Below are 23,642 nucleotides of genomic sequence, written 5' to 3'. Positions count from 1 at the left end.
ATCCATCCATCCATCCATCCATCCATCCATCCATCCATCCCTGTGATTTCATGTTGTCTGTTGTGTTTAGGTGCGATATAAACTCGTTTTTTTCATCTGTTAGCTTCTCTCCTGCTCTCATATGGGACTATGCTGCACATTAATAAAGGTGAATTAACAATAAAGCTGTTACTAAAACATGTTTTTATTGCTTCTCTTGGCAGCTACAGAACTGCGGCTCTGCACCACTAAACTGATGATTTTAGAAACACAAATTCAAACAACAGCTGTGTTGTGACTTTTATGATATTTCCATATAAAATATAGAGGGAAAGTTAGAAGTGATAGAAAGTCCTGATCTCACACGTTGTTTTACTCCACTCTGTTAATCACAGATGCAGAGAGAGTCTTCTTCCTGAACAGAAGCAGTTCAGTCATTTAAGGCAGCAGCTTGTTTAGAACAGAACTAAAACCAGGAGTCATACAGTGAGGGTGAAATGAAACATCTTTGGTTTAAACTGCTTTAAATGTCACTCTGCTGCTGCTGTGTTTTTCTTCTTCTTCTTCTTCTTCCTCTTCCTCCTCCTCTTCTTGCTGGCTGTAACATCCGTCTCTCCTGCAGGTGTCGGGAGTATGTCGTCCAAAATGTCATAGTATAGTATGTTGTCCAATATGTGACCAAAACGTCATAGTTTAGTATGTCGTCCAAAATCTTGCAAAAACGTCAGTTTAATATGTCGTCCGAAATGTTACCAAAATGTCATAGTTTTGTATGTCATTCGAAATGTTATTGTATATGTCATGAGATGCGCCATTGTATATCGCAGTGCCATAATACGTAGCGACAAAAACCTGATCATGTAATATTTCGTAACAAATATCTTTGTGTAATGTGTCGTAACATCCCTCATAGTGTAGTTTTAGCCTTTTTTAGTTGAGACTCCACACTCCGAACATGACAGTAGATGTTAGACACGTTACAGAACTGAGTCGCTTCCTAATCCAACCCTGCTGCTGACACATGCAGCAACAGCAGCTGACACAGCTTCATTAATGAAGCAACTCTGGAGGAGGTTGACACTCACAAGCTGCCACAGGCCTGGATGTTCATTATCGTCACAGTCCGTCTCCCCATAGAGGCCTCCTGAGGGACGGAGAGTCTCTGTCGGTCTCTGCACAGCAACACAACGTTCGTCAACACAGAAAGACATCCACTCCTGATAAAACCTGATGATTACACAAATAAAAACAAACATCGTGGTGGTTGGTTCTCCCAGGCTCTCCTGACCTCAGAGATTTAGCAGGAAATTGAGGCTGTGTGTGTTTGTGTGGAAACGTTAGGAAATGGATGAACTGCAGTGACACAAGTCTGTCTCATCTTTTAAAACTGCACCTCACTTTGTACAAAATGTCCACAATAGCGGTTTTATTCAGCATTATGATGCTACAATTTGATCTGCACATATGAGATGTGTGATATTTTCTTGGATTCCAATAAAGTTGTTTCTTATTTAATCAGTTTTATTTATTAATGTATGGTGCAAACTCCCTGTACTGTTATTAAACTTTCATTCATTTATGTTTCCCCCAAAAAAGGGGTAAAAAATGTGTCATGAAAAACATCATAGTCTAAAATATTGCAAAAAACATAGCAGAAAACATGTTTTTAAAAATGTCATAGAATAAAATGTAGCAAAAAAATGTCATAGAGAATGTGTCATGTAAAACGTTGAATAAACCTGACTCTGGTTTGTGTTTACTGGATCAACAGACGGCTGCAGTTAGCTTAGCTTAGCTTAACTTAGCACAAAGACTGGAGGCAGAGGGAAACTGTTAGCATAGCTGCGACCTCCCTGGAGTCTACAGGTGGTTGTAAATATGGTTATGAGAGCGTTGTGGGGACGTTACGGCAGCTCCAACCACATAAAAATGGATGGGAAACGACGTGTTGTTAAAAACATTATAGTTGGGGTGCCCAGATGGCTCAACTGGTTGAGCAGGGGACCCATAAACGGCGGCTAGATCCCCGACATCAGCGGCCTGGGTTCATTTCCAGCTCACAGCTCTTTACTGCACGTCTTCCCCTCATTTTTTTCCCCTACTTTCCTGTCTGCCTCTCAACTAAACCTAAAGCTAACCTAAACTTAAAGCTAAAAAATTACTCAAAAAACCAAAAACATCGTAGTTATAAAAAAAACACAAAAAACACAAAAAACTAAAAATATGATCGGATCAAAGTGAAAACATCCAGAAACTTTGGAGTTTGAAGGCCCACATAAATTAGATGTTTAGCATTGTAAGGCTGCTATATTTCGTTTATTGAGGTCTTTTAATTCTCTAGCTGGTAAATTTTCTAGATTTAAATAGATTTTCTGTGAAGCATGCAAACACCGTCCGTCCTGTACTTGACATTTGCAGTTCAAACACTAGAAACCTTGTCAAAGTGCTGCTTCTTACCTCTCAGCGATCCTATCTGGACTTGAGGGATGTTGCTCAGGTCTGCAGGTAAACCGACATAAACGCCTCCATAGTTCCTGAAAACACAGTCACACATGTTGCGGATGTTTTACTGCTATTAACAGGTTTTACTGCATTCTCTGAAACAAAACAAAAGAATAAAAGACTCACTTTCGTTTGTCGTCTTCTTCTGCCGACTCGTCAGATCTGTCAACAGAGACTCACATTAAACCCAGTCAGCTGATTAGCATCACAGAAAGGTCAAACGGCAGCAACAGATTTACTTACAGCTTTGATGGAAACTCGGCACGACCTGAACAGGAAGAACATCAGAGTTACGTTCAGCTTCTCTTTTCAAAAGTCGCGTTTCACACAATCTGACATTTTCATAGACAGAACTGAAATGTCATGTTTTTTAATTCAATCCACAGCAACAAGAACAAATGTAAACGTGACTCTAAAGATTAAAAACAAACACGAATTGGCTGTTTATTCAGAAAACACCCAACAGGTCTGAATAAAAAGGTGTGGATTCTTAGTGGAGCTAAATAAATGGATGTACACGATGACGATGTGAAAACCTAAACAGAAAGCAGGGTCTGACTTCAGACATAAACTAAAAAAAAAAAAAAACTACCAGAATTTAAAGATTTTAAACAAATTTCAAAAATTAAAGTGAATTAAAGTGGCCCAAAATAGCTGCCAAGACACTGGATTTCATGGCTTGTGGGATGTTTTCCATCTTATGTTGTACTTTTGTGTCACAAAATCACCCCAAAAAAACAAGGCAAAGGCACAAAATCACCACAGGGAACCAAAATGGTCATGGTGGAGCAAAATGACAAATAAAACCACAAGGTATCATCAAAGAAGCCCAAATAGGATGCAAAAAAAGCATAAAACCACAAAAGCAAGCAAAAATGGCAATGAATAGAAGCTATATGACACGTAAAACCACAAAAACGTCATAAAAATGACCAAAAACCACAAAGACACCATCAAAAGAGCCAAAATGGCCACAAAGGGGTGCAAGATAACACGGAAAACCACAAAAGCAAGTAAAAATGGTAAAGAAGGGATGCTAAATGACACAAAAAACCACAAAGACATCACAAAAATACACACAATGGGAAGTAAAAATGTCCCACAGAGACAAAATGAAATGAGCCAAAATGACCATAAACATGTAAAATTAAAACCGCAAAGGAAACCAGAACGGCCGCAAAGAGATGCAAACTGACACAAAAACCATGACAAAATGGCCAAAAACAAATGCAAAATACACAAAATCACAAAATTATCACAAAGACTCCATAAATGGAGCCACAACGGCCACAGAAGATACAAAACGACACGCAAAAACCATAAAGTGGAGCCAAAATAGCTGTAAAGTGATGCTAAACGACACAAAACCACAAAGACACCACAAAAGGAGGCAAAATGCCCACAAACAGACACAAAATGATACACAAAACCACAAAAACGAAACATCACTACCATATTGGGAAAAAAAGAGCCCACAAAGATAAGTGACTGACTCACAAAAGCAAAATCAAATCAAGTCAAAGACCAACATAAAGTGGCCCAAAATGGCCACAAACATTCAAAATGAGACACAAAACCACCATGTGACCAGAAATGGTGACAAAGAAAAGCACGAATAAGGCGCAAAACTACAAAGACACAAAGAGAGCTGCAAAGAGACGAAAAACAAGATGAAAAACTACCACAATGAGACACAAAACCATCTGAAAGTGACTCAAATCAGCCACAAAAATGTGAAAAATGGGCAAAATGTCATCCAAAAGACCAAACGATGCACGAAAACAAATCCAAACAACCCAAAAGACCCACAAAAACAAATTAAAACAACCAAAATGACACAAAAACAAAATCAACCAAAACGATGCACAAAAATAAATCAAAACATCCAAAATGACGCATAAAAACAAAAACAAATTAAAACAACCGAGAAATGAGATGCAAAATTGCCACAGCGAGACATAAAACCATCATAAAGTGACTCAAAAGAGCCAAAAAATTGTGAAAAATGACCAAAATGTGATGAAAAACAACAATAAATACACTAAACTACCAGACAGTCACCCAAAGATGGATCTGAGATGCAAAACAGAGAGAAGATTTTAGGATAATTTGATGACAATCACAGGAAACAGTTCGATTCCAATGAAAGTGAGTGATTGGAGAAGAAAAATCAAACTGCACAACACATTAAATTGGACATGAGGTCATTTTATCTAAACGTCCTGTTGTAGAAATACTCCAAAAGTGCATTACCAAAATGTACCAAGTTTCAAAATAAAAGTCTTAAAACAGTTCAGCAGTCAAAAATCCCTGAAAACAAGAGCAGCAAGTTTGTTTTCACTTGGAAAAACAAAATAAACAAAACCAGTAAGCTGCACTTTTTTGCCAGTGAGCTAAAAAGTACCGACTTTAACACAACAGCAGGACAGAAAAGTTCTATGACAATAATAAATCTTTTATTCTCACCTGCAGAGCTGCTGTCAGTGTTGATGGTTGGTGATGAATTTCCACATCCCATCTCTGATTAGACTCCTAAAAACAAAACAAAGCATAAGACCAAAGCAGCTGAAGAACTACAGAAAGAAACAGCAGAGAATGAAAATGTCTGTTTTCCCTCCGAGCTTTTTCTGCCTCCTGAAGCTCTCAGCGTGAAGCGAGGATTAAACCGAGGAGGAGGAGTTTTCATCCTGCTGTTCAGGGAGGACAAACTCTCCCTTTGCTCCGTTGTTCCTCAAAACCTCCATCAAAATCCGTCAGAATTCATCTAACTAGTGCGTTTCTGTCCAAATTCTGCATTAGATGAGAGTTCAAAAGGTGGAAAAAGGCCTGAAGGCATCATTGGACGGAACTAAAAAGCCCCAAAGAAGAGACAAAACCATCAGCAGATGCCAAATGATCACAAAGACAAAACAAAAAACTGACCCAAAGGAGACAGAAAACCAAAATGAAGCCCAAAATCACAAAGTACAAAGCCATAAAGACAACAAAACGATCAAACTTAGCAGAGGGATGCTAAATAACCGCAAAACAGCAAATTAAATGCAACATTTAAGGCATAAAACCACCAAACTGAGACTAAACCAACAACAAGAGACGTCTAGAGACAGAGAAACCTAAATAAACGGACTACAAAACCACTAACGGTCACAAAATGGTAAAGATCCGTGAAAAAAACCACAAAGTTACCCAAACAGATAAAAAATGTGACTACAGAGAGACACAAAATGACTGAAAACAGACACAAAAACCACAAACGAGAATAAAATGACTAGAAAACACCACTAAAAGTGTCGAATGTGATCTAAGTGAGTCACAAACCCCCACAGGAACAAGCAAAATGACAAACTAACCCCCAAATTAAAAGATATAAAAACACCAAACTGAGCCTAAACCAACACAAACAGACGTCTGGAGACAGAAAAACAAAACCACAAACAGGTACAAAATGGTAACAAAGAGCCGTGAAACAAGCACAAACCGATCAGAACTGATTAAAATGTGACTATAGAGACACAAAACTCACTGAAAACAGACATAAAAATCATAAACAGGAATAAAATGACCACAAAGACGCACAAAACACCACAAAAGATGTCCGATGGGATCAAAACAAGCCACAAACCCCCACAGAAACAAGAAAAATGACAAAGATATAAAACCACCAAACTGAGCCTAAACCACCACAAACAGACGTCTAGAGACAGAAAAACAAAACTCAAGTGACTACAAAACCACAGACAGGCACAAAATGTGAACAAAGAGCTGTGAAACAAGCACCAAGTGATGCAAACTGTCTGAAAAGAGACATAAAAACCACAAACAAGAATAAAATGACCACAAAGACGCATGGATAAAACCACAAAAGATGTCCAATGTGATCTAACCAAGCCATAAAACCCTGACAGAAACAAGCAAAACGACAAATTAACCCCAAAATTAAAAGGTATAAAACCACCAAACTGAGCCTAAACCAACACAATCAGACATCAAGAGAGAGAAAATAAAAATCAACTGACAAAATGTGAACAAAGAACCGTGAAACAACCACAAAGCGACACAAACTGACCAAAAACAGACATAAAAACCACCAACGAGAATCCAAGTGACCACAAAATGAGCATAAAACACCACAAAGGTATGATCAAAATGAGTCACAATAATCCCCAACAAAGACACAAAAAGAACACAATTAAACAAAACACAAAAATGTAAGAGCACAAAAACACACAAAAACAAATCAAAGCAACGAAAAGGACACACATAACCAAATCAAACAGCCAAAAAGACACATAAAACAAAAACAACGCACAAAAACAAATCAAAGTAACCAAAAGAGACACGTAAAACAATGAAAACAACGCACAAAAACAAAGTAACCAAAAAACGCACAAAAAAATCAAAGTAACCAAAAAAGACACATAAAACAACAAAAACAACGCACAAAAACAAAGTAACCAAAAAAAGACACGTGAAACAATGAAAACAATGCACAAAAACAAAACAACCAAAAAACGCACAAAAACAAATCAAAACAACCAAAAAGATACACAAAAACAAATCAAAACAACCAAAACGATGCATAAAAACAAGAAAAACAATACACAAAACAAATCAGAGCAACCAAAAAGACACACAACAAAAATTATGCACAAAAACAAATCAAAACAACCAAACTACACACAAAAACGAATCAAAACAACTAAAAAGACGCGCAAAAACAAATCAAAACAACCACAAAGGCACATAGAAAACCCAAACAATGCAGAAAAACAAATAAAACAACCAAACGATGCACAAAAACACCTGAACGAGACAAAAAAAAAAAGATCTTCAGTGACTTAAACTGTTTTAAAAACTGAATTTTCAGCCTCTTTCCTCTTAGAACCTCTAATTTGTGGACCAGATTCTGCACTCTGATTGGCTGAAGGACCAGATTCTGCACTCTGATTGGTTGCTGATAGCAGAAGTTGGAGAAACCAGCAGAAAACTAAGTGCTGAGTTTCTTCAGAACGAACATTAAAACTGTCGGTTCCTCTGCTGCTGAACAAAACGACTTCAGGATCTAATCGATTGTTTCCTGCCGGTTCTGGAAATGAGTTTCTGACTCACGCTGAGGACTTTTCATCAAAACAATCTGCTCGAGTCTCTGAGGAGGAAACTTTACAGAAACGACTGAATTTATGACCTGAACAGCTTCAAACTGAGCTTCTACGAGGAGCAGAAGAAGAAAGAAATATAAAGAAAACTGTAGAGAAATAATCAGAAACATGTAGTTCTTCATTTAAACATCGAGAGGCAGCGTTGTCTCATTTATCTCTGCACTGTTGCATTAAACAGCTGATAATCAGAGCAAGAAAAAGCAGAAATATCCCAAAAATAAAGCAGAAATCAGCATTAAAGTACAAAAACTCACCAAACTGCAGGAGGTGGAAGTTCCGTGAAAGAAAAAGCAGAAAAATCAGAGTTTTAGTCGTTAAAATGGCCATTTAACAGAAAAACACACTTCTGCACAGTTTTAGTTTGAGTTTTCCCTCATAAATTAAATCAGCTTTAAATGATGCAACATCAACAGAGAAGAGCTTAAAAATAAATGTCTGTTAGAAATACGTGGTTTTTAACCATCTAGCATCCAGAACTTTGAATGCAGCTCCACAAAATTGAGAGTCTGTTGGGTGTTTTCAGTTTAGTTCCAGAAGATGTTATTATTTACCAGAACAAACAAACTAAAAGGAAGCTTCAGAAGCTGCCTGAGAATCATCACATTTTTAAATTTTAACGGCTAACTTGGCTTCTTTTAATGGAGTTAAATGCACAACAAGAGGCTGAAAAAGGGACTTTTGAAGGATGCAACTGAGAAATGAAGCAGATTTTAATGTGTTGATGAGGTTTGTTGCTGCACAGGAGATTTAATCAACATTTGCTGTGAAAGTGCCCCCCCCCCGAAAATAGAATTAATCTGTCAAAACTCACCTGTCAGCTGGAAACTGAGCAGAACTTCAGGTTATTCAGGCCTTGTCCACATGTAGCCGGGTTTTTGTAAAACCGAATATCCTTCCCCCTCCGTCTAGAAAAAAAACTTACGTACACACCACCTCGTTTTTAGAAAAAAACTTCATCCACACCTAACCACATAAGTGCGTTTTTCAGCACATTCATAAGCATGCCGGACCTTTAGGTGGAAGTAGTTCCCCAAATCCTAGCAAGGTGGTGGAGAATAACCGTCCTTAACGTTGTCCTTCGCCTGTGTTGTTGAATGTGGATCAGTATCTGGGCTTGTAAAAACAAGCAAGTAAAAAGCGCCTGTACAAGAAACAGCGCCCAAAACCTTGTGAGAGCATCCATACTGTTACCGAATGTAAACACAGGTCGCATATGTGACGTAAGAACATATTTTGTCGCAGGCGGTGACGTTTCGAAACGCAAAACCCCGGTTACTGATGTCCACATGCAGACGCATAAACGGAGAATTCGCAAATCTTCACTTTGGTCGGAGTTTTTAAAAAAGAATCGTTTTTGATGACGTAAATCTGCGTTTTCGTGTGGATGATAGGCCGAATCGTAGAAAAATATCTTCGTTTTGTGAGATACCCGGCTACATGTGGACAAGGGCTCAGACTGAACTCTGATCGTTGGGTTCATTACCAGCAGCATCGTCAGTTTGGAGCCAATTAAGGCCAAGAGAACAACAGAAAAGCATTAAAAAGTCCGATTAAATACGGTCCAAACGACAACTAATAATAATCATTATAATAATTAATAAAATAATAAAATTAAGAAAAAAATTAGGAAGTATTTGAATGAAAAAGAAAACAAAAAATGACATATTTTTTGTGCCAAAAAAAGGAAAACATGAAGATGAAAATTCCAAAGTTTAACATATGGAATCCCATTTGTGTCAAAAACAAAACAAAACAAATAAAAGTTACGAATAATTTGAATTCATTGAAAGAGAACGTCAGCAAGAAAAAAAGTTATAAAAAAATCATAATTGCAATTTAAAAATAAAACTGAGCTTAAATTTCTTCTTTATTTTGAAATACTGTCACATAATTTTGACTTATTCTCAAAAAATGAAGTCAAAATTCAAACTTTTCATCACTTAATGAAGTTTACCTAAAATATTATTTGGTCTTAGTATTTTTATTTATTTATTTATTTCATTACATCACTGTTGCAAAATATTTAAATGTTTTTATATTTATTATTCACTCACTTAAAAAAAAACTAAATATTAAATTTCCCATAAAACATCAGTTTTAAAAATGTATCTTGTATTTTACAAAAAGCATCCCATACCTTTTTACTTTTACTTTTTATGGATTTCAAAGCTTGGAAATTTAGTGCGATTTCTCAACATTTTTCTCTGTTTCTGAATGATTATCTTTGGATTTACTATCGTTAGTTGTGATTTTACATTCTTTATTTTGCAATTTTGATGAACTGTTTCATAATTTGCTTGAGAAAGTTACTTTGTTTTGACTCATCAGACATGTTTTGGTCTCATCACATCCAACTTTTCATCCGTTTTCTTGCAGATTAAAGAAACTAATCAACCTACAAATTGAATCAGAGATTAAAGACGATACAGACTGGTCAATAAAGATGACAGACACATTTATCACATTAGAGTTGCTCCTTTATTTGTCTTTTTATTGATTTCCTTCGAGAACCAGGTGTACGAATAAATGTCAGTTCACAGCATTTTCGTTGTTTTACACTGTAGTGAAACAGAAAAAAGGCAAAAACCAAAATGAGGTCTGACGTTTGAGGCGTGACTGAAGCCTGCAGTCACTTAAATCATGGCACAGAGGAGTTAAACGGAGCGACATTTGATATAAAACAGTACAAAAGTAGAAAAACCCGACATTTAGCAAAAAATAAAGCTGGAAAATTTGCAGAAGGCCGCTGAGTTTCTGTCCTGGAGGCGAGCAAAAGACATCTGAGCTTCACGGCGAGATTTAAAAATGTGGTAAACCAAAAATAAACCGCTTACGGTAACAAAATTCAGTAAAAACCAAAAAATTCTGAGCTTCTCAACACAACTGGGAAGCTTTAATTGAAAAATTTGAGAGTTTTCAGATGAGAAGAAAATAAAATAAATGCAGCATGGCTCAGAAACAGTGAACAGAGGAGGAGTTGTTGGAGATCCATTCAGCATGGAGAAACATTTTAGTAGAGTGCAGATTAGTGCAAAAAAACCTCAGAGTTTGGAGACCTTAAAATGTAAATATCTAGAGCCAATGATCAGCTGTTTATTTCGTTATCTTTGTGTCCAGAAAACTACAAAAATGGTTGACTTAAGAGTCTTTAAACTTTTCAGACTGAAATGATTCATCAAGATTTCTCTACGTTGATTTTCTTATAAAAAGGCAGCGTTTTGTTGATTTTTCTCCCTTTTCAAGGTATTTTTAGCTCTTAGCCTATAGCGCCACCTTCTGATCACACTCTGCAGCTTAGAAATTAGCTTAATTTTATTTTCCCTCTTTTTTTTGGTGCAACATTTCAAATAAATTTAGAATTTGCTTGACAACTACATGCAACTACAGCTACGGGGTCCCTGTAAAATCAAGGATAGAATTTAAATTCCTTTTCCTGACAAAGTTTAATGGTAATTTAAACACGTCATAGCACCGGATTTTCCCAACAGAGCACTGAATTCTCAAACTGCAAGCTTTGCTGTGGTTTGTAGCGTTTCCAAAAATAGATGAGAGAGACCAACGCAGTTAATGGAGAGGAGCCTAATTTGCCTTTTTTATCCTGTTTTATGCAGTATTTCAAGTTATTATAAATTTGCATATTCAGTTATATGCAAACACAACCTGAGTGCAGTATGAATCTAAAAAACAAAGTTTGCTGCAAGTTTGATGTACGACTGAGGCCTAAAGATCAAAAACTGCAATATTTCTCAATAAAATTAGCAAAATGCTAAAAATATCTGACTGTAAGTCTTCCCAGAGCTATAGGCTGCCTGTAAAATCAAGGATAGATTTTAAAATCCTTCTCCTCACACACAAAACCTTTAATGACTTAGCTTTACTGACATTTAAACACCTCATATTTTACCTAAAGAGAACTATCTTGTCAGACTGCAAGCTTTCTTGTGGTTTGTAGAGTTTCCACATGAGGCCTAATTTGCAATATATTAGCATTTTTTGCGATATTTCAAAAGTTTGCATACAATTGTGAAGCCAGTATTAAGCATACACAACCTGAGCTCAGTATGAATGTGAAAAGTAGTAATTTATGCAGCAGAAAAACACAAACTGGTGCAAAAAAATAAAGTTTCTGCAAGTTTTATGTACAATTGAGGCCTTAAGATCAAAAACTGTGCAGCATTTCATAGTAAAAATGAGCCAAAATGCTAAAAATATCTGACTGTATGCCATCTCAGAGCTATAGGCTGCCTGTAAAATCAAGAATAGATTTCAAAATCCTTCTCTTCACATACAAAGTCTTTAATGACAGACCTCCCATGTAACTTGAACACGCTATAGCACCATATTTTACCTACAGAGAACTGTCTTGTCAGACTGCAAGCTTTCTTGTGGTTTGTCGAGTTTCCAAAAGAGGCCTAATTTGCATTTAATTTTCATTGTTTGTGATATTTTCAATGTTTGCATATAATTGTGAAGCCAATATTAAGCAAACACAATCAGAGTGCAGTATGAATCCAAAAAAAATGTGGTTTTTGCAGCAGAAAAACAAAAACTTTGGTCTAAAAAACAAAGTTTCGACAAGTTTTATGTACAATTAAGGCCTAAAGATAGAAAACTGTGCAATATTTCACAATAAAATGAGCAAAAACCATAAAAATAATCATCTCGTGACTCCTCAGTTTTAATTCTAAGCCTCAGATTTGGAACCGCCAGACTAAAGCATGAACAGGTTGAATAAAGAACAAACCCTTGTATGAACATTTCTGACGACTTTGATCCTCCAGCGTCAGTTGCACCAGAAAAGCTTCATTTCACAGCTCATGTCGCTGTAATTTCCACCCTCGACTCCTCCGATGCCCTTTTCTCTGCTCTAAATATTCCCCTTTCTAAAAACAGCATTCTGCCCTGCTGGTGCTAATTTTAAAGTGCTCCTCCTCACACATGAAACTACAGCTAGAACCTCACTCTCAAATCTTATCATCACCTCACAAGCTGGAACATCTCAGCAGGGAAGACATTTTTAATCCACAGACAAAATCCTCAGGCCTTTTCCCTCCTGTGACCCCTTTAAATACAACAAACTGTCTTTTGAAGAAGCCAAATCCAGATTTAAAACCTGTTTGTTGCTCTGAGAGTGTTGAACTTTGAGTTTTTATTATTTTTACAACTTCGTGTTGAAACTCTCCTGAGGTGTTTCATGTTATTTTCCCTTAAATCCCAAATTTTGTTGTGTTTTGTTATGTTTTTCTTGGTTTATTTCACTTCTTAGGAGGTTTTTCATTGTAATTTCTCCAGAAATACTATAAAGTCCAGTCACACCGGCAGTATTTTACAGCCACATACTTTAGATTCTTCTCAATAAAATATTTCCAAGTGGCAAAGTAAGTTTATCTGTGCAACTTTTTGTGTCAAATTAATGACATGTGAATTGACCAAAGCAAGCAAACTTGGCAGTATTGATTTTTGAGGCAGCAAAGAAACAGAAAATACAAAAAAAATGGGACGCTCTTGTTATACCAAAAGCATATGCGAGGTGCGATCGAAAAGTTCTGGGACTGTTCCGATAACCATGAGAAGGCTATACTATCAACATCAGGGCCCATTCTACATGTTTATGTGACCACTGGTGGGTGAAAATTTTGTTTTTTTTAAGCTCGGCTGGAGTTGAAAAGTTGGCACAGCAATAAAACCAAAGCAGATGTAAGCATGTGATTTAAATATCCACCAAATCTGATGAGGAAAAACTGATGAAAACATCTTGAAACGCAGATTCTGATGATGAATTTTACATTTTTACTACTAGAGCTCTTTCTTTAATGTCATTCTTGGTGCAGCCTCTTCTTTTGCAATACTTAAATAGCAGCCAGCTGGAAAATTAGCACCTCCTGCTATTGGTAGTGGATGTAAATGTGCCATTTGTTACCAAATTTCTTGAAATTCTATAAAATATGTGTTGCATAAGGACGGACACTTGGCTAGTGTGGAGGCATGAAGAATACCGGGATACTGAAAGAGCTAAAAAATGTTCAACAATGTTGTAAAAAAAAAAAGAAAAGTACAGTATATCTTCAAAAATGTCCGGTATAGTTTGCAATAATAAATACAGTATAGTATATCCTTAAAAATCTCATAAAAATGTCATAGTATACTACGTCTTCAAAAGTGTTGTATAGACCGTCATTGTGTAGAATGTCTTTAAGAATAGTGTAAAAAACATCTAAATATATCTTCAAAAACGTCATAAAATGTTCTGATATGTTTTTAAAAATGTCGTAAAAAATGTTCTGGTATATCCTCAAAAATGTCCTAAAACGTTCTAATGTGTCTTTTGAAGTGTCATAAAAACCCTCCAAGTATATCTTCAAAAATGTCATTAAAAGTTCTAATATGTCTTTCAAAATATTGCAAAAAATGTCCTGGTATATCTTCAAAAATCTCATAAAATATTCTAATACGTCTTTCAAAATGTCGCAAAGAACGTCCAAATATGTCTTCAAAATGTCCTAAAATGTTGTAAAATGTCTTTAAAATGTTGTAAAAAATGTCCAAGTATGTCTTCAAAAATGTCAAAAATGTTCTGTCTTTAACAATGTCATAAAAAACGTCCAAGTATATCCTCAAAAATGCCATACAACATTCTGTCTTTCAAAATGTTGTAACGTCCTAGTATATCTCCACAATGTTGCAAGAAACACATCAGTATAATCTTTCTTCAAAAATGTCTTAAAACATCTTAGTATAATATGTCTTGAAAAATCTACGCTCTGCTTTTCCTACTGCGATGAGTCAAAATGCCCGTTAGCGCTGCTAGCAGTCGGGAATTTCCATGTTTTTGTGGGTTTTTTTGAGAACCTCCCAATGAACCTGTGACCAGCACTTCCTGCTCCACTTCGGTTCATCCTTTAAGCCATAAGTTAGGTTTTTTGGTAGCCATAAAGTCCACCCGTCCCTTCAGGAATCTCTGGTGGTCATCTTGTTTTTGTTCAGTCTTGATGCTGAAATTGAACCTGCGACCTCCCGCTAGCCACCGGGTCAGTCCATCAGGGTTCTTAGCATCGCCACGAGGCTCAACCCGACCGCTGACCCGCTCCACGTGGGCCCAACGGTGGCTCCGCCCACCTGCTGCAAGGTGTGGTTGCAGGTCGGTGTGGCGTTCATCGGGGTTTTGTCCGTCGTCGTGGCAATGCGTTGTAACAGGAAGTCGTGTTTCATGGCGGAGAACTGATCGGGACCGTACGGGACGTTAAGAGTCGCCGTCAGAACCTCGTGACCCGGATACGTCACCTGTCAATCAAAGAAACCAGGAAGTAGAAACATTAACCAGGAAGAAAAGCCTCCATTTTGTGTCTGTTTAGGCCGATAAGGAAGTTTTATCAAATCTACGTTTTCGTCATTATTAATAATATTGTAGATTATTAGCTATATAATGCTAACACTATTGGGCCTTAATACCGATTACAGTTGGGTAAAGTTGTGTTTTATATAATTTTTGTAGAGTATTAATCCTTGAACTTTCGGATTACTCAAGTAAAATCACATTATAAATAACAATGTAGGGCCTTAATATTGATTATAGTTGGGTAAAGTTCTGTTTTATATCACTTTTGTTGGGTTTAAACCCTTGATATTCAAATTTATCAGAGAAATTCACATTATAATTAACAATGCAGGGTCTTAATATTAATAACAGTCTGGTAAAGTTATATTTTACATAGTTTTCATTGGATGTTAATCCCTGATACTTAAATTACTGAAGTAAATTCACATTATAATTAACACGGTAGGGTTTTAATATCGATTACAGTTGGGTAAAGTTGTATTTTATACAGTTTTCTAGGGTTTTAATACTTAATATTCAAATTACTGAGACAACTTCACATTATAAATACTACTGCAGGGTCTTAATATTTATTATAGTTGGGTAAAGTTGTATTTTATATCATTTTTGTTGGGTTTCAATCATTAATATTTAAATTAATCAGGTAATAAATGACACTGTAGGGTCTTAACCCCAGTATTTGAACTGGTTACATTAATTTGTGATGCTTATCTTATTTTTGTACAGGTAAGAACTACGTTTTAAAAATATACTGTATAAATAACGTTGACTTGACATAAAAATACAAACGGCGTGCTTCGCTTTTGGAAAATCTGTAAACAACATGTGGTCTTTCAGATTCGTGTCCATCTGTTTATTTTCTGGTGTAACATGTGAAACATAAGGATCGGATCCGGTTTCATGGTTAAGGGTTGTTTGGTTGGTTAGATAGTTGGTTGGTTGGTTACTTTTACCACCACTAGGAGTACAGTACTAGTACAGTATCTAAAGTATATTTACTGTGAAGCTGTAGTTTCCTGGCAGCAGCAGTCGGTAATATTCTCCATGTCGGTCAGTTCTGAATGGACATAAGTTCCTGCGACCTTTAACCTCCACCACCGCGTTCTGGACCGGAACTCCAGAACCATCGAACACCCGACCTTTAACCCCTGAACACAACCAGAACCAGGATCAGGTAGTCATTAGGTACTGGTTCCAGGTAGACAGAAAGACAGGTAAGGAGACAGACAGGTGGACAGAAAGACAGACAGGCACTGACCGAGGTGAACCTGCTTCATGAAGGCCAGCAGTGACTTCCTGTTGTCGGTCCACAGAACAGGAAGTTGATCAGCTGGAGGAAACTTACAGCAGGAAACCTCCAGAGTCAGTTCAAGACACTGAGCCCAGATGTAGTTGTAGTCCTGCATCCCACCTATACACACACAGACAGACACACAAACAGACACACACCATTCAGACCAACACTGAAGCTCGTAGCGACACCAACCAATCTGTAGCAGCTGTGGACAAAGACAACTGAAACCCATGAGAGGACTCACCTTCACACACTATCAGGTAAACTTTCTGTTAAATAAAATGTTAGAAAATAGTGAAAAATACTTGGATTTTTTGTCCAAAAATGTGACAACTCAAAGATACCACATTCATAATCCCATGAATCTAAAATTTGAATGAAAGTGACTAAAATGAGTAACCAAGATGCTGCGATAAAACAAGATCTGAAAACTGAAAGAAAGAAGCAGCTGATTTCAAATCCAGACGACAGAATGAGGCCTCCTTACAGTTCAGATCCGATCGGGTTTCTGCAGCAGGAAACCAGAGAATGAAGAAGAACTGAAGAGCAAACAGCAGCTTCTCCTGAGTCTTTAGTAACTCTGAATATAACAGGATATGTTTTCCCAGAAATGAGTCGTGGTGATATTATCTCATGTTTGATAAAATTACATAAAAAACAGTGGATATTACCTCTATGGAAACAACCATGAAGAAGGAGAAAGAACTCAGAAATGTCTCTGCCAGTAGGACACAGTTTTGGGCTTTTATCCGTCTCTTTGTGGTTGTTTTATCTCCACATTCTATAGATATTTAACTACTTACATTTTTACAGTCTCTACAAACTCTGTGAGACAGCTTTTTTTCTCTTTTCCTGTTTTGTCTTGGCTCATTTTTGTCTTTGTGTCCTGTTTTGGTCATTTTATTTAGTCTTTTTGGTTTTATGGACTGTTTTGAAATTATGATATTTCATCAAAATCCCTTGTATTTTAAAAATTCTTGAAAATTTTTTTGTTTGAGCCAGAATCTGTTAAAAAAAAGTTTGAGTCAGAAACAGACAGTGTTTCTAATTAGTAAAGTATAGACATAGTGTCACCATATTGTCCAGTATTAGTGACACATGGGAAAAACGTTGTACATGTTGATTCGAGGGTTTTTCATTTTTTGCACAAATAAATAAATAATGTAATTCAGATGATTGGGTCTTTGTTGAAAGGGGCGGAGCTTGTGTCATCCAATCACCATCTTTAGAGTTGTCCCACAGATTTCTATTCAGGATTCTTTGTGTCTCCTGTGTAGTTTCCCTGCTGTTACCGACACATTTGTTTATGAATTAAACATCTTATTTTTTTGACAGAACCATACTAGCTTTTTCCTTGTTTATAGTCTTTGTGCTAAGCTAAGCTAACAGCCAGTATCTCCATGGTGACCCGCTGACCTGGCAGAGGGTACCACTGGTATCCGTTGGTGATGCCGTCCAGGAAGGGCCTGCTGTCCTGGCAGACGTTGCCCTGGTGCATGGAGGCGTGGTTGTGGGAGTACACCTTGGCCAGGTGGACGAAGACGTCGTTGTCGGGGGTGACGCTGGCTCCGCCCATCAGCTCGCTGCCTGTACAGAACAACAACACATGGACAGAGCTTCATTCTCTCTTTTGGGTTTTCTCCTCAAAGCCAACAAATGTGTCAGTTTAGACGGAATTCAAGACATAAGTATATGTACGGGAACATTTAGTTCATTATAAGCCTCGTATGCTGGTAAATTTCAACATGAAGACAACATGGAAGCAGTTTATAACATCGCACATATAATAACAACATATTCACCTCTATGAGCACCAGTTTGTTTCCTACCAAAGTGTCCACATCAACATTTATTCTAAATATCTAAAAATTAGATACAATCTTGTCAAACTTTACACACATGAAGCTCCACCAATGTTAGAGCCTCAAAAGTTGGTAAAATGTCGACCAACGACTGTATTTTTAGTAAGAAATTTGGATCCATCCGTCTTTCTGAGGCCCCAATACCATCTTTATTTGAACAATTTGTACTTTTTTCCATTTTCAAGGACCAATAAGTAAAAATCTGGCTTTTGTTGGATCCATTCAATTATTTGTATCAACTACAAGCTATTCTGTCTGGGTTCTCACCAAATTTCATGATTGCTGAAGCCTAAAAATGGCTTCTCTTTTAGAGCAACCACTGCAGTCCTGATACTATGGCTCCTTCTGTACCTCCTGATAACTGTTACAACTGTGTTCCACTGATTTTAGTTCATCTTCCTGGATTCTTTTCCATCTTTATGAAGTTTCACAATCAGACATTTCATTTCCACTGGTAATTGTTTTCCATGTGGAGCCACGATGAAGACACCAATAGACACAACTCATGGGTCCAAACTGAGAATGTTCTGCTGTTCACAGCTCATTTTAGAAGTTCATGCAGTCAGGCTCAGAACCTGATGGCTGTGTCCTCACCAAATTTCATGATTGTGGAAGTTTTATTTTTGAAGATACTGAACCTTTAAAATGGCCTCTCTTTCTGATTTCTGCTGCAACTGTGCTCCAATGATTTTAGGTGATCTGCCTGGATTCTTTTCCATCTTTATGAAGCTTAACAATCAGATTTATAAGTTCCAATAGTAATTCTTTTCCATGTGGAGCCATGATGTAGACATAGATAGTTACAGCTCATAGTTTTTAAGTCCATTTTATACCCATGTTCGCATGTGTCCAACAATTTCCATGCCTGAAAACATACTAAATTCTCAAAATTAACCAAAAATGTTTTTACAGAACTTAGTTCTGGATCCCAAATACCCAAAAAGTAAACTCTGCGAGAGTTCAGCACCACTGACGGACCCAAATATCAGATGTTTGGCAGGTTTATACAGTATTTTTGGAAGAGTAAACGTTCTTTTTAGATGCTGAGTTTAAACACCAAGTGAAGCTGCTGGATCCTGGTTTACCTTCTTTACATCTTTATACAGGAATACTCTCATTGTTCATGTTTTATTTTGTCTCCGGCAGCAGTTGGGCGACTTCGTTTTCGAAGTCGCCCACTGGACTGCAGTGGTTGCTCTAAAAGAGAAGCCATTTTTAGGCTTCAGCAATCATGAAGTTTCGTTTGTTCCTGTTTGAGTCTGTTTGGTGCAGTACCAGCAGCAGCCAGCAGAGTGTGCAATAACACCAGGTTACTATAAAAGATACACTGAAGTATCTCCAAGGTAATTCAATGTACATATTCCAATTATTTAATTAAATGCAAGGCTGCAAGATAGACAAACAAACAAAAAACTCTTCAAATAAAACTTAAGTTGCAAACATTATTTTGGTGGATTGTGTTGTCATAATAATGTTACAATTCACTACAACTGTGTAATTTATACACAAATTTCTGTTTAAATTAACTAGATTTAGCATTAAAGTTGAGGTAACTTAATGAAATTGTCTTGATGATTAAACGTTTCTTCCCCTCTGCTACTAATATAACATAACTGGATAATTCAATGAAATCCTTTCTAATGAAGTGGAAAATCTAGTTGGAACAACTTAAACTTTACAAGTAATCAACTTCAATTTTTGTGTTTATGCTACTAATCATTGGGTAATTAAAACGCCTTTGACTGCAGAGGAAAACCTGATTCCATACAGCATAACGTCATTAGAAGTTGTCATAACTCCTGATTCTTGCTATTGAGCCTAAACAGTATTTTGCAGATTTTATATTTATGTGAAGCTGCTCTACAGAGTCTAAGAGCTTGTTTCCTGTTTCCTGTTTCACACTTTAATACAAAAGGAAAGGAAAAAAAATCCCAAATAATCTTAAAAAAATACATGTGCTAAAACGCGGTCCTGGGATTGTTGTGGACCACCAAGTCCGGTCTTTTCATCTTCTTGCTCTTTCTTAGAATCCTTAGAATCACTGCTGTAATAACAGATTGTGTTTGTGTGTTTACCTCCGTTGCTGTTGTCGTAAGGATAATTGGCCACCAGAGCTCCTCCATGGAGGTTTGCAGACAGAACGAAGCTCTCAGTCTTCAACCAGTCCATCACAGCTCTGACCTGAAACACAACAGCAGATTTTAGATGTTAGTAAAAACAACTTTCATTCAATTTGTAGCAGCGGATTAATACACATTTAGTGCTCATCTGAGTGTTTGCAGCAGCAGTAGGATGATGCAAAACTACTTATCCTTTAACCATCAAATATAATGCTCATTTTTCTGGTAGTATTAAAAAAATTCTGCACTTCTGGGTAAGAATCCCTGAAGAATTCAGGAAACATGTCGCCCCACTGTTCACTTTTTTGTTATTTGAGAACCAAAACTAAGTTCTGAAACATCTTCTGGCTGAATTTTGAGAATTTCAGATGTTTTCAGACCTTGGATGAATGTTGTATTTTCCCCACATGAAATTATGGAAGGCATTTTAAAGATTCAATATCTGCAGAAATTTAACTCTCACTGCCATGAAATTTGATGAGGACTTAAACAGAATAGTTTGCAGGAGTTCCAAAACAAAAGTGAAACTAACTGAGTCCACCTGTGATTTCCAGTCAGCCTAACTGCAAGAACATGGTTCTAAAATGAGATGTGAACAGCAGAACTTTGGATCTCTATAGGCTGTGACTATGTCTACATCATGGCTCAACATGGAAAAGAATCACCAGTGGAACTTAAAAATCAGATTGTGAAACTTCATAAAGATGGAAAAGTATCAAGGAAGATCAGCTAAAAATCTGTAAAACACAGTTGCAGCAGTAATCAGGAGGTACTGAAGGAGGCATAGTACCACTAATCATCGCTGCAGTGGTCACTGTGAAAGAGAAGCCATTTAAAAGGTTTAATATCTCCAGAAATAAAATTCCCACAGCCGTGAAATTAGGTGAGGACTCAGACAGAATAGTTTCCAGCAGATTAAAATGACTGAATGGATCCAACAGAGGTCATGTTTTTCATTACTTGTCCTTGAAATGGGAAAAAGTGCAAAACATTTGAACGAGGGTGGTATTGTGGTACCTGAAAGTAAGTGTATCTACTAAAAACACAGTCTTTGATCGACATTTCTCCAACTTTTGCGGATCTAACATGAGTAGAATTTGATGTGTACATATATGAGAAGAGAAAATCAGCTTTTTTTTGCTTTTTTGTTTTCTATTTTGTCAAAACAGTGACCTGAACTCATTGGTAGAAGCACTACAACTGGTGTGTAACAGAGTCTACACGCTGTCATCATATGTATGGAGTTACAGACTGAGATGTAGTTTTATAAATGAATACTTCCTAGTACACACTGATCTTCTTGTTCCTGAGCAGCAATGGATGGTAAAATAGATTCTGTCATCAGCCATGTTCTCTTTCAGGTCACATCAAGCCAAGAATCTTGGCATCTAGTTTGACAGTAATCTGAGTCATACCACAAAGCTTGCTCAATCATGTTTTTACAACCTTAGAATTATTTCAAAATGGGATCTTTCCTAATTTGTGAAGACGCAGAGACCATTTCTACACACTGTTTTCTCACCACACCTGGACTCTTCAACAGCATTTTAAAGAACTCTCTCCTAGTTACAGCATCTCAGACTTCGTAGTACCAGGAGCCACTCTGAGATCCTCAGGGAAACATCTATTGTGTGTTCCAGGACAGAACATTTGAAGTCAGGGCCCCGAGGCTCTGGAATGATCTGCCTAATTAAGTCAGGTTCGCTGAGTCAGTATAAAACAGACTTTAAGCTTCAGGTCATCGTCTTTCTGGAAAACAAATCCTCTCCCAAGTCTGCATCAGGTTCCTCCAGGATTTCTCTAGACTTTGCTGCATCCACTTTACCCTCTACCTTTCCAAGCCTTCTAGGACCTGCTGCTGAGGAACATCATGATGCTGCCACCACCATGCTTCACATCATGATGCTGCCACCACCGTGCTTCACGTCATGATGCTGCCACCACCATGCTTCACATCATGATGCTGCCACTGCTGTGCTTCACGTCATGATGCTGCCACCACCATGCTTCACATCATGATGCTGCCACTGCCGTGCTTCACATCATGATGCTGCCACCACCATGCTTCACATCATGATGTCGCCACCACCGTGCTTCACATTTGGGACCCATTTTCCATGATGCTGCCACCACCATGCTTCACATCATGATGCTGCCACCACCATGCTTCACATAATGATGCTGCCACCACCGTGCTTCACGTCATGATGCTGCCACCACCATGCTTCACATCATGATGCTGCCACTGCTGTGCTTCACGTCATGATGCTGCCACCACCATGCTTCACATCATGATGCTGCCACTGCCGTGCTTCACATCATGATGCTGCCACCACCATGCTTCACATCATGATGCTGCCACTGCCGTGCTTCACATCATGATGTCGCCACCACCGTGCTTCACATTTGGGACCCATTTTCCATGATGCTGCCACCACCATGCTTCACATCATGATGCTGCCACCTCCATGCTTCACATAATGATGCTGCCACCACCGTGCTTCACATCATGATGCTGCCACCACCATGCTTCACGTCATGATGCTGCCACCTCCATGCTTCACATCATGATGCTGCCACCACCATGCTTCACATAATGATGCTGTCACCTCCGTGCTTCCCTTTATGATGCTGCCACCACTGTGCTTCATTTATACATTTTTTTTTCTAAACAGTATGTTGACCAACCTCAGCCTCCCTCTTGTCCTCGTTGAGCTGCTGCTGCTTTCGTAAACCAATGAAAGCGTCGGGAAAGTTCCTGTTCAGATCAACGCTGTTGTGGTTCCACCTGACGGACAGACAGAAACAAACTTTTTTTTAATGTTTTTTATTTACACAGCATCTTTCATACAAGTTGAAGGCAGTTCTGCTCTCATATATTGCTGTCTAAAGGCCTCATTTTCATGCTTCATCCTCTGATTCGGTTCTCCAACTGCGATACTTGCTGCTGTTTTCAGTTTTTTGAATATTTTGAGATTTCAGGCTATTTGTAGGATGAAATAAGAATGACTGATTGCATTTCTTTTCACCTTTTAGGGCATTTTAAAGGCTGAATGCTTTATTGAGGCGTCTTTTTTTTTTTTTTATGTCGGTGTGAGTGCAGCTGCTGCTAAGGCTCCCTTGAGCAAAATGTTCTCCCACGATCCTCTCGAGTCCAGGAAGTGAGTGTATCTTTATTTATCCAGCAGCTGTTGAGATCGAGGCTCACGAAGGATTTCTCAGCTAACAGAGATCATCAGTGTTGGTGTCAGTTAATTAATTCGTCGCCTCCCTGCAGATCCGAGGCTGCACAATCACCCACCACTTTTCAATTACAAGAAACAAGGTTATCACACCATCAAATGTCTCATTTATCTTATCTCTACATGATTCTGTCTTCTGTTTTTGTTA

The 23,642-nt window shown here is 37.7% G+C and overlaps 2 protein-coding genes across 3 annotated transcripts in view; both read right to left on the bottom strand.

The window, feature by feature from the left end:
• Window positions 1-6: 6 nt before the first annotated feature.
• LOC118470470 (overexpressed in colon carcinoma 1 protein homolog) lies at window positions 7-5,101 on the bottom strand. Of its 2 annotated transcripts, none has more exons than XM_055006356.1 (5): window positions 4,948-5,101; window positions 2,725-2,749; window positions 2,608-2,643; window positions 2,437-2,513; window positions 7-1,206 (listed from the first exon to the last, which is right to left on the bottom strand). In XM_055006356.1, the coding sequence occupies exons 1-5, from the start codon at window positions 4,997-4,999 to the stop codon at window positions 1,061-1,063; spliced, it is 336 nt and encodes a 111-aa protein (XP_054862331.1). In that variant the 5' UTR covers window positions 5,000-5,101; the 3' UTR covers window positions 7-1,060. The 2 variants fall into 2 exon arrangements, with proteins under 2 accessions (XP_054862331.1, XP_035805315.1); XM_035949422.2 differs by having other exon boundaries at window positions 7-1,151.
• Window positions 5,102-10,114: 5,013 nt separating this feature from the next.
• cpm (carboxypeptidase M) overlaps window positions 10,115-23,642 on the bottom strand; it is a 39,925-nt gene continuing 26,397 nt past the window's right edge. Inside the window, exons 5-10 of the mRNA XM_023296432.3 lie at window positions 22,941-23,040; window positions 20,208-20,313; window positions 17,687-17,857; window positions 16,235-16,387; window positions 15,976-16,124; window positions 10,115-14,921 (exon numbers count right to left, since the gene is read on the bottom strand). Of these exons, the coding sequence (XP_023152200.2) occupies window positions 14,670-14,921; window positions 15,976-16,124; window positions 16,235-16,387; window positions 17,687-17,857; window positions 20,208-20,313; window positions 22,941-23,040 (931 nt within the window). The 3' untranslated portion in view covers window positions 10,115-14,669. The remainder of the gene's footprint in view (window positions 14,922-15,975; window positions 16,125-16,234; window positions 16,388-17,686; window positions 17,858-20,207; window positions 20,314-22,940; window positions 23,041-23,642) is intronic.

This window comes from Amphiprion ocellaris, chromosome 21 (assembly GCF_022539595.1).
Source record: "Amphiprion ocellaris isolate individual 3 ecotype Okinawa chromosome 21, ASM2253959v1, whole genome shotgun sequence".
NCBI classification, from domain to species: domain Eukaryota; kingdom Metazoa; phylum Chordata; class Actinopteri; family Pomacentridae; genus Amphiprion; species Amphiprion ocellaris.
The sequence above is the reverse complement of the archived record's forward strand: the minus strand, read 5'-3'. Positions and strand labels throughout refer to the sequence as shown.

What these genes read in the sequence shown, in the direction of transcription:
- LOC118470470 (XM_055006356.1), bottom strand. Translation starts at nt 4,999, where the DNA reads ATGGGATGTGGAAATTCATCACCAACCATCAACACTGACAGCAGCTCT. An exon ending in CACTGACAGCAGCTCTGCAG is followed by an intron (nt 2,750 to 4,947) that starts GTGAGAATAAAA and finishes CTTCCTGTTCAG; the next exon opens with GTCGTGCCGAGTTTCCATCA. An exon ending in CCAGATAGGATCGCTGAGAG is followed by an intron (nt 1,207 to 2,436) that starts GTAAGAAGCAGC and finishes TGTAATCATCAG; the next exon opens with GTTTTATCAGGAGTGGATGT.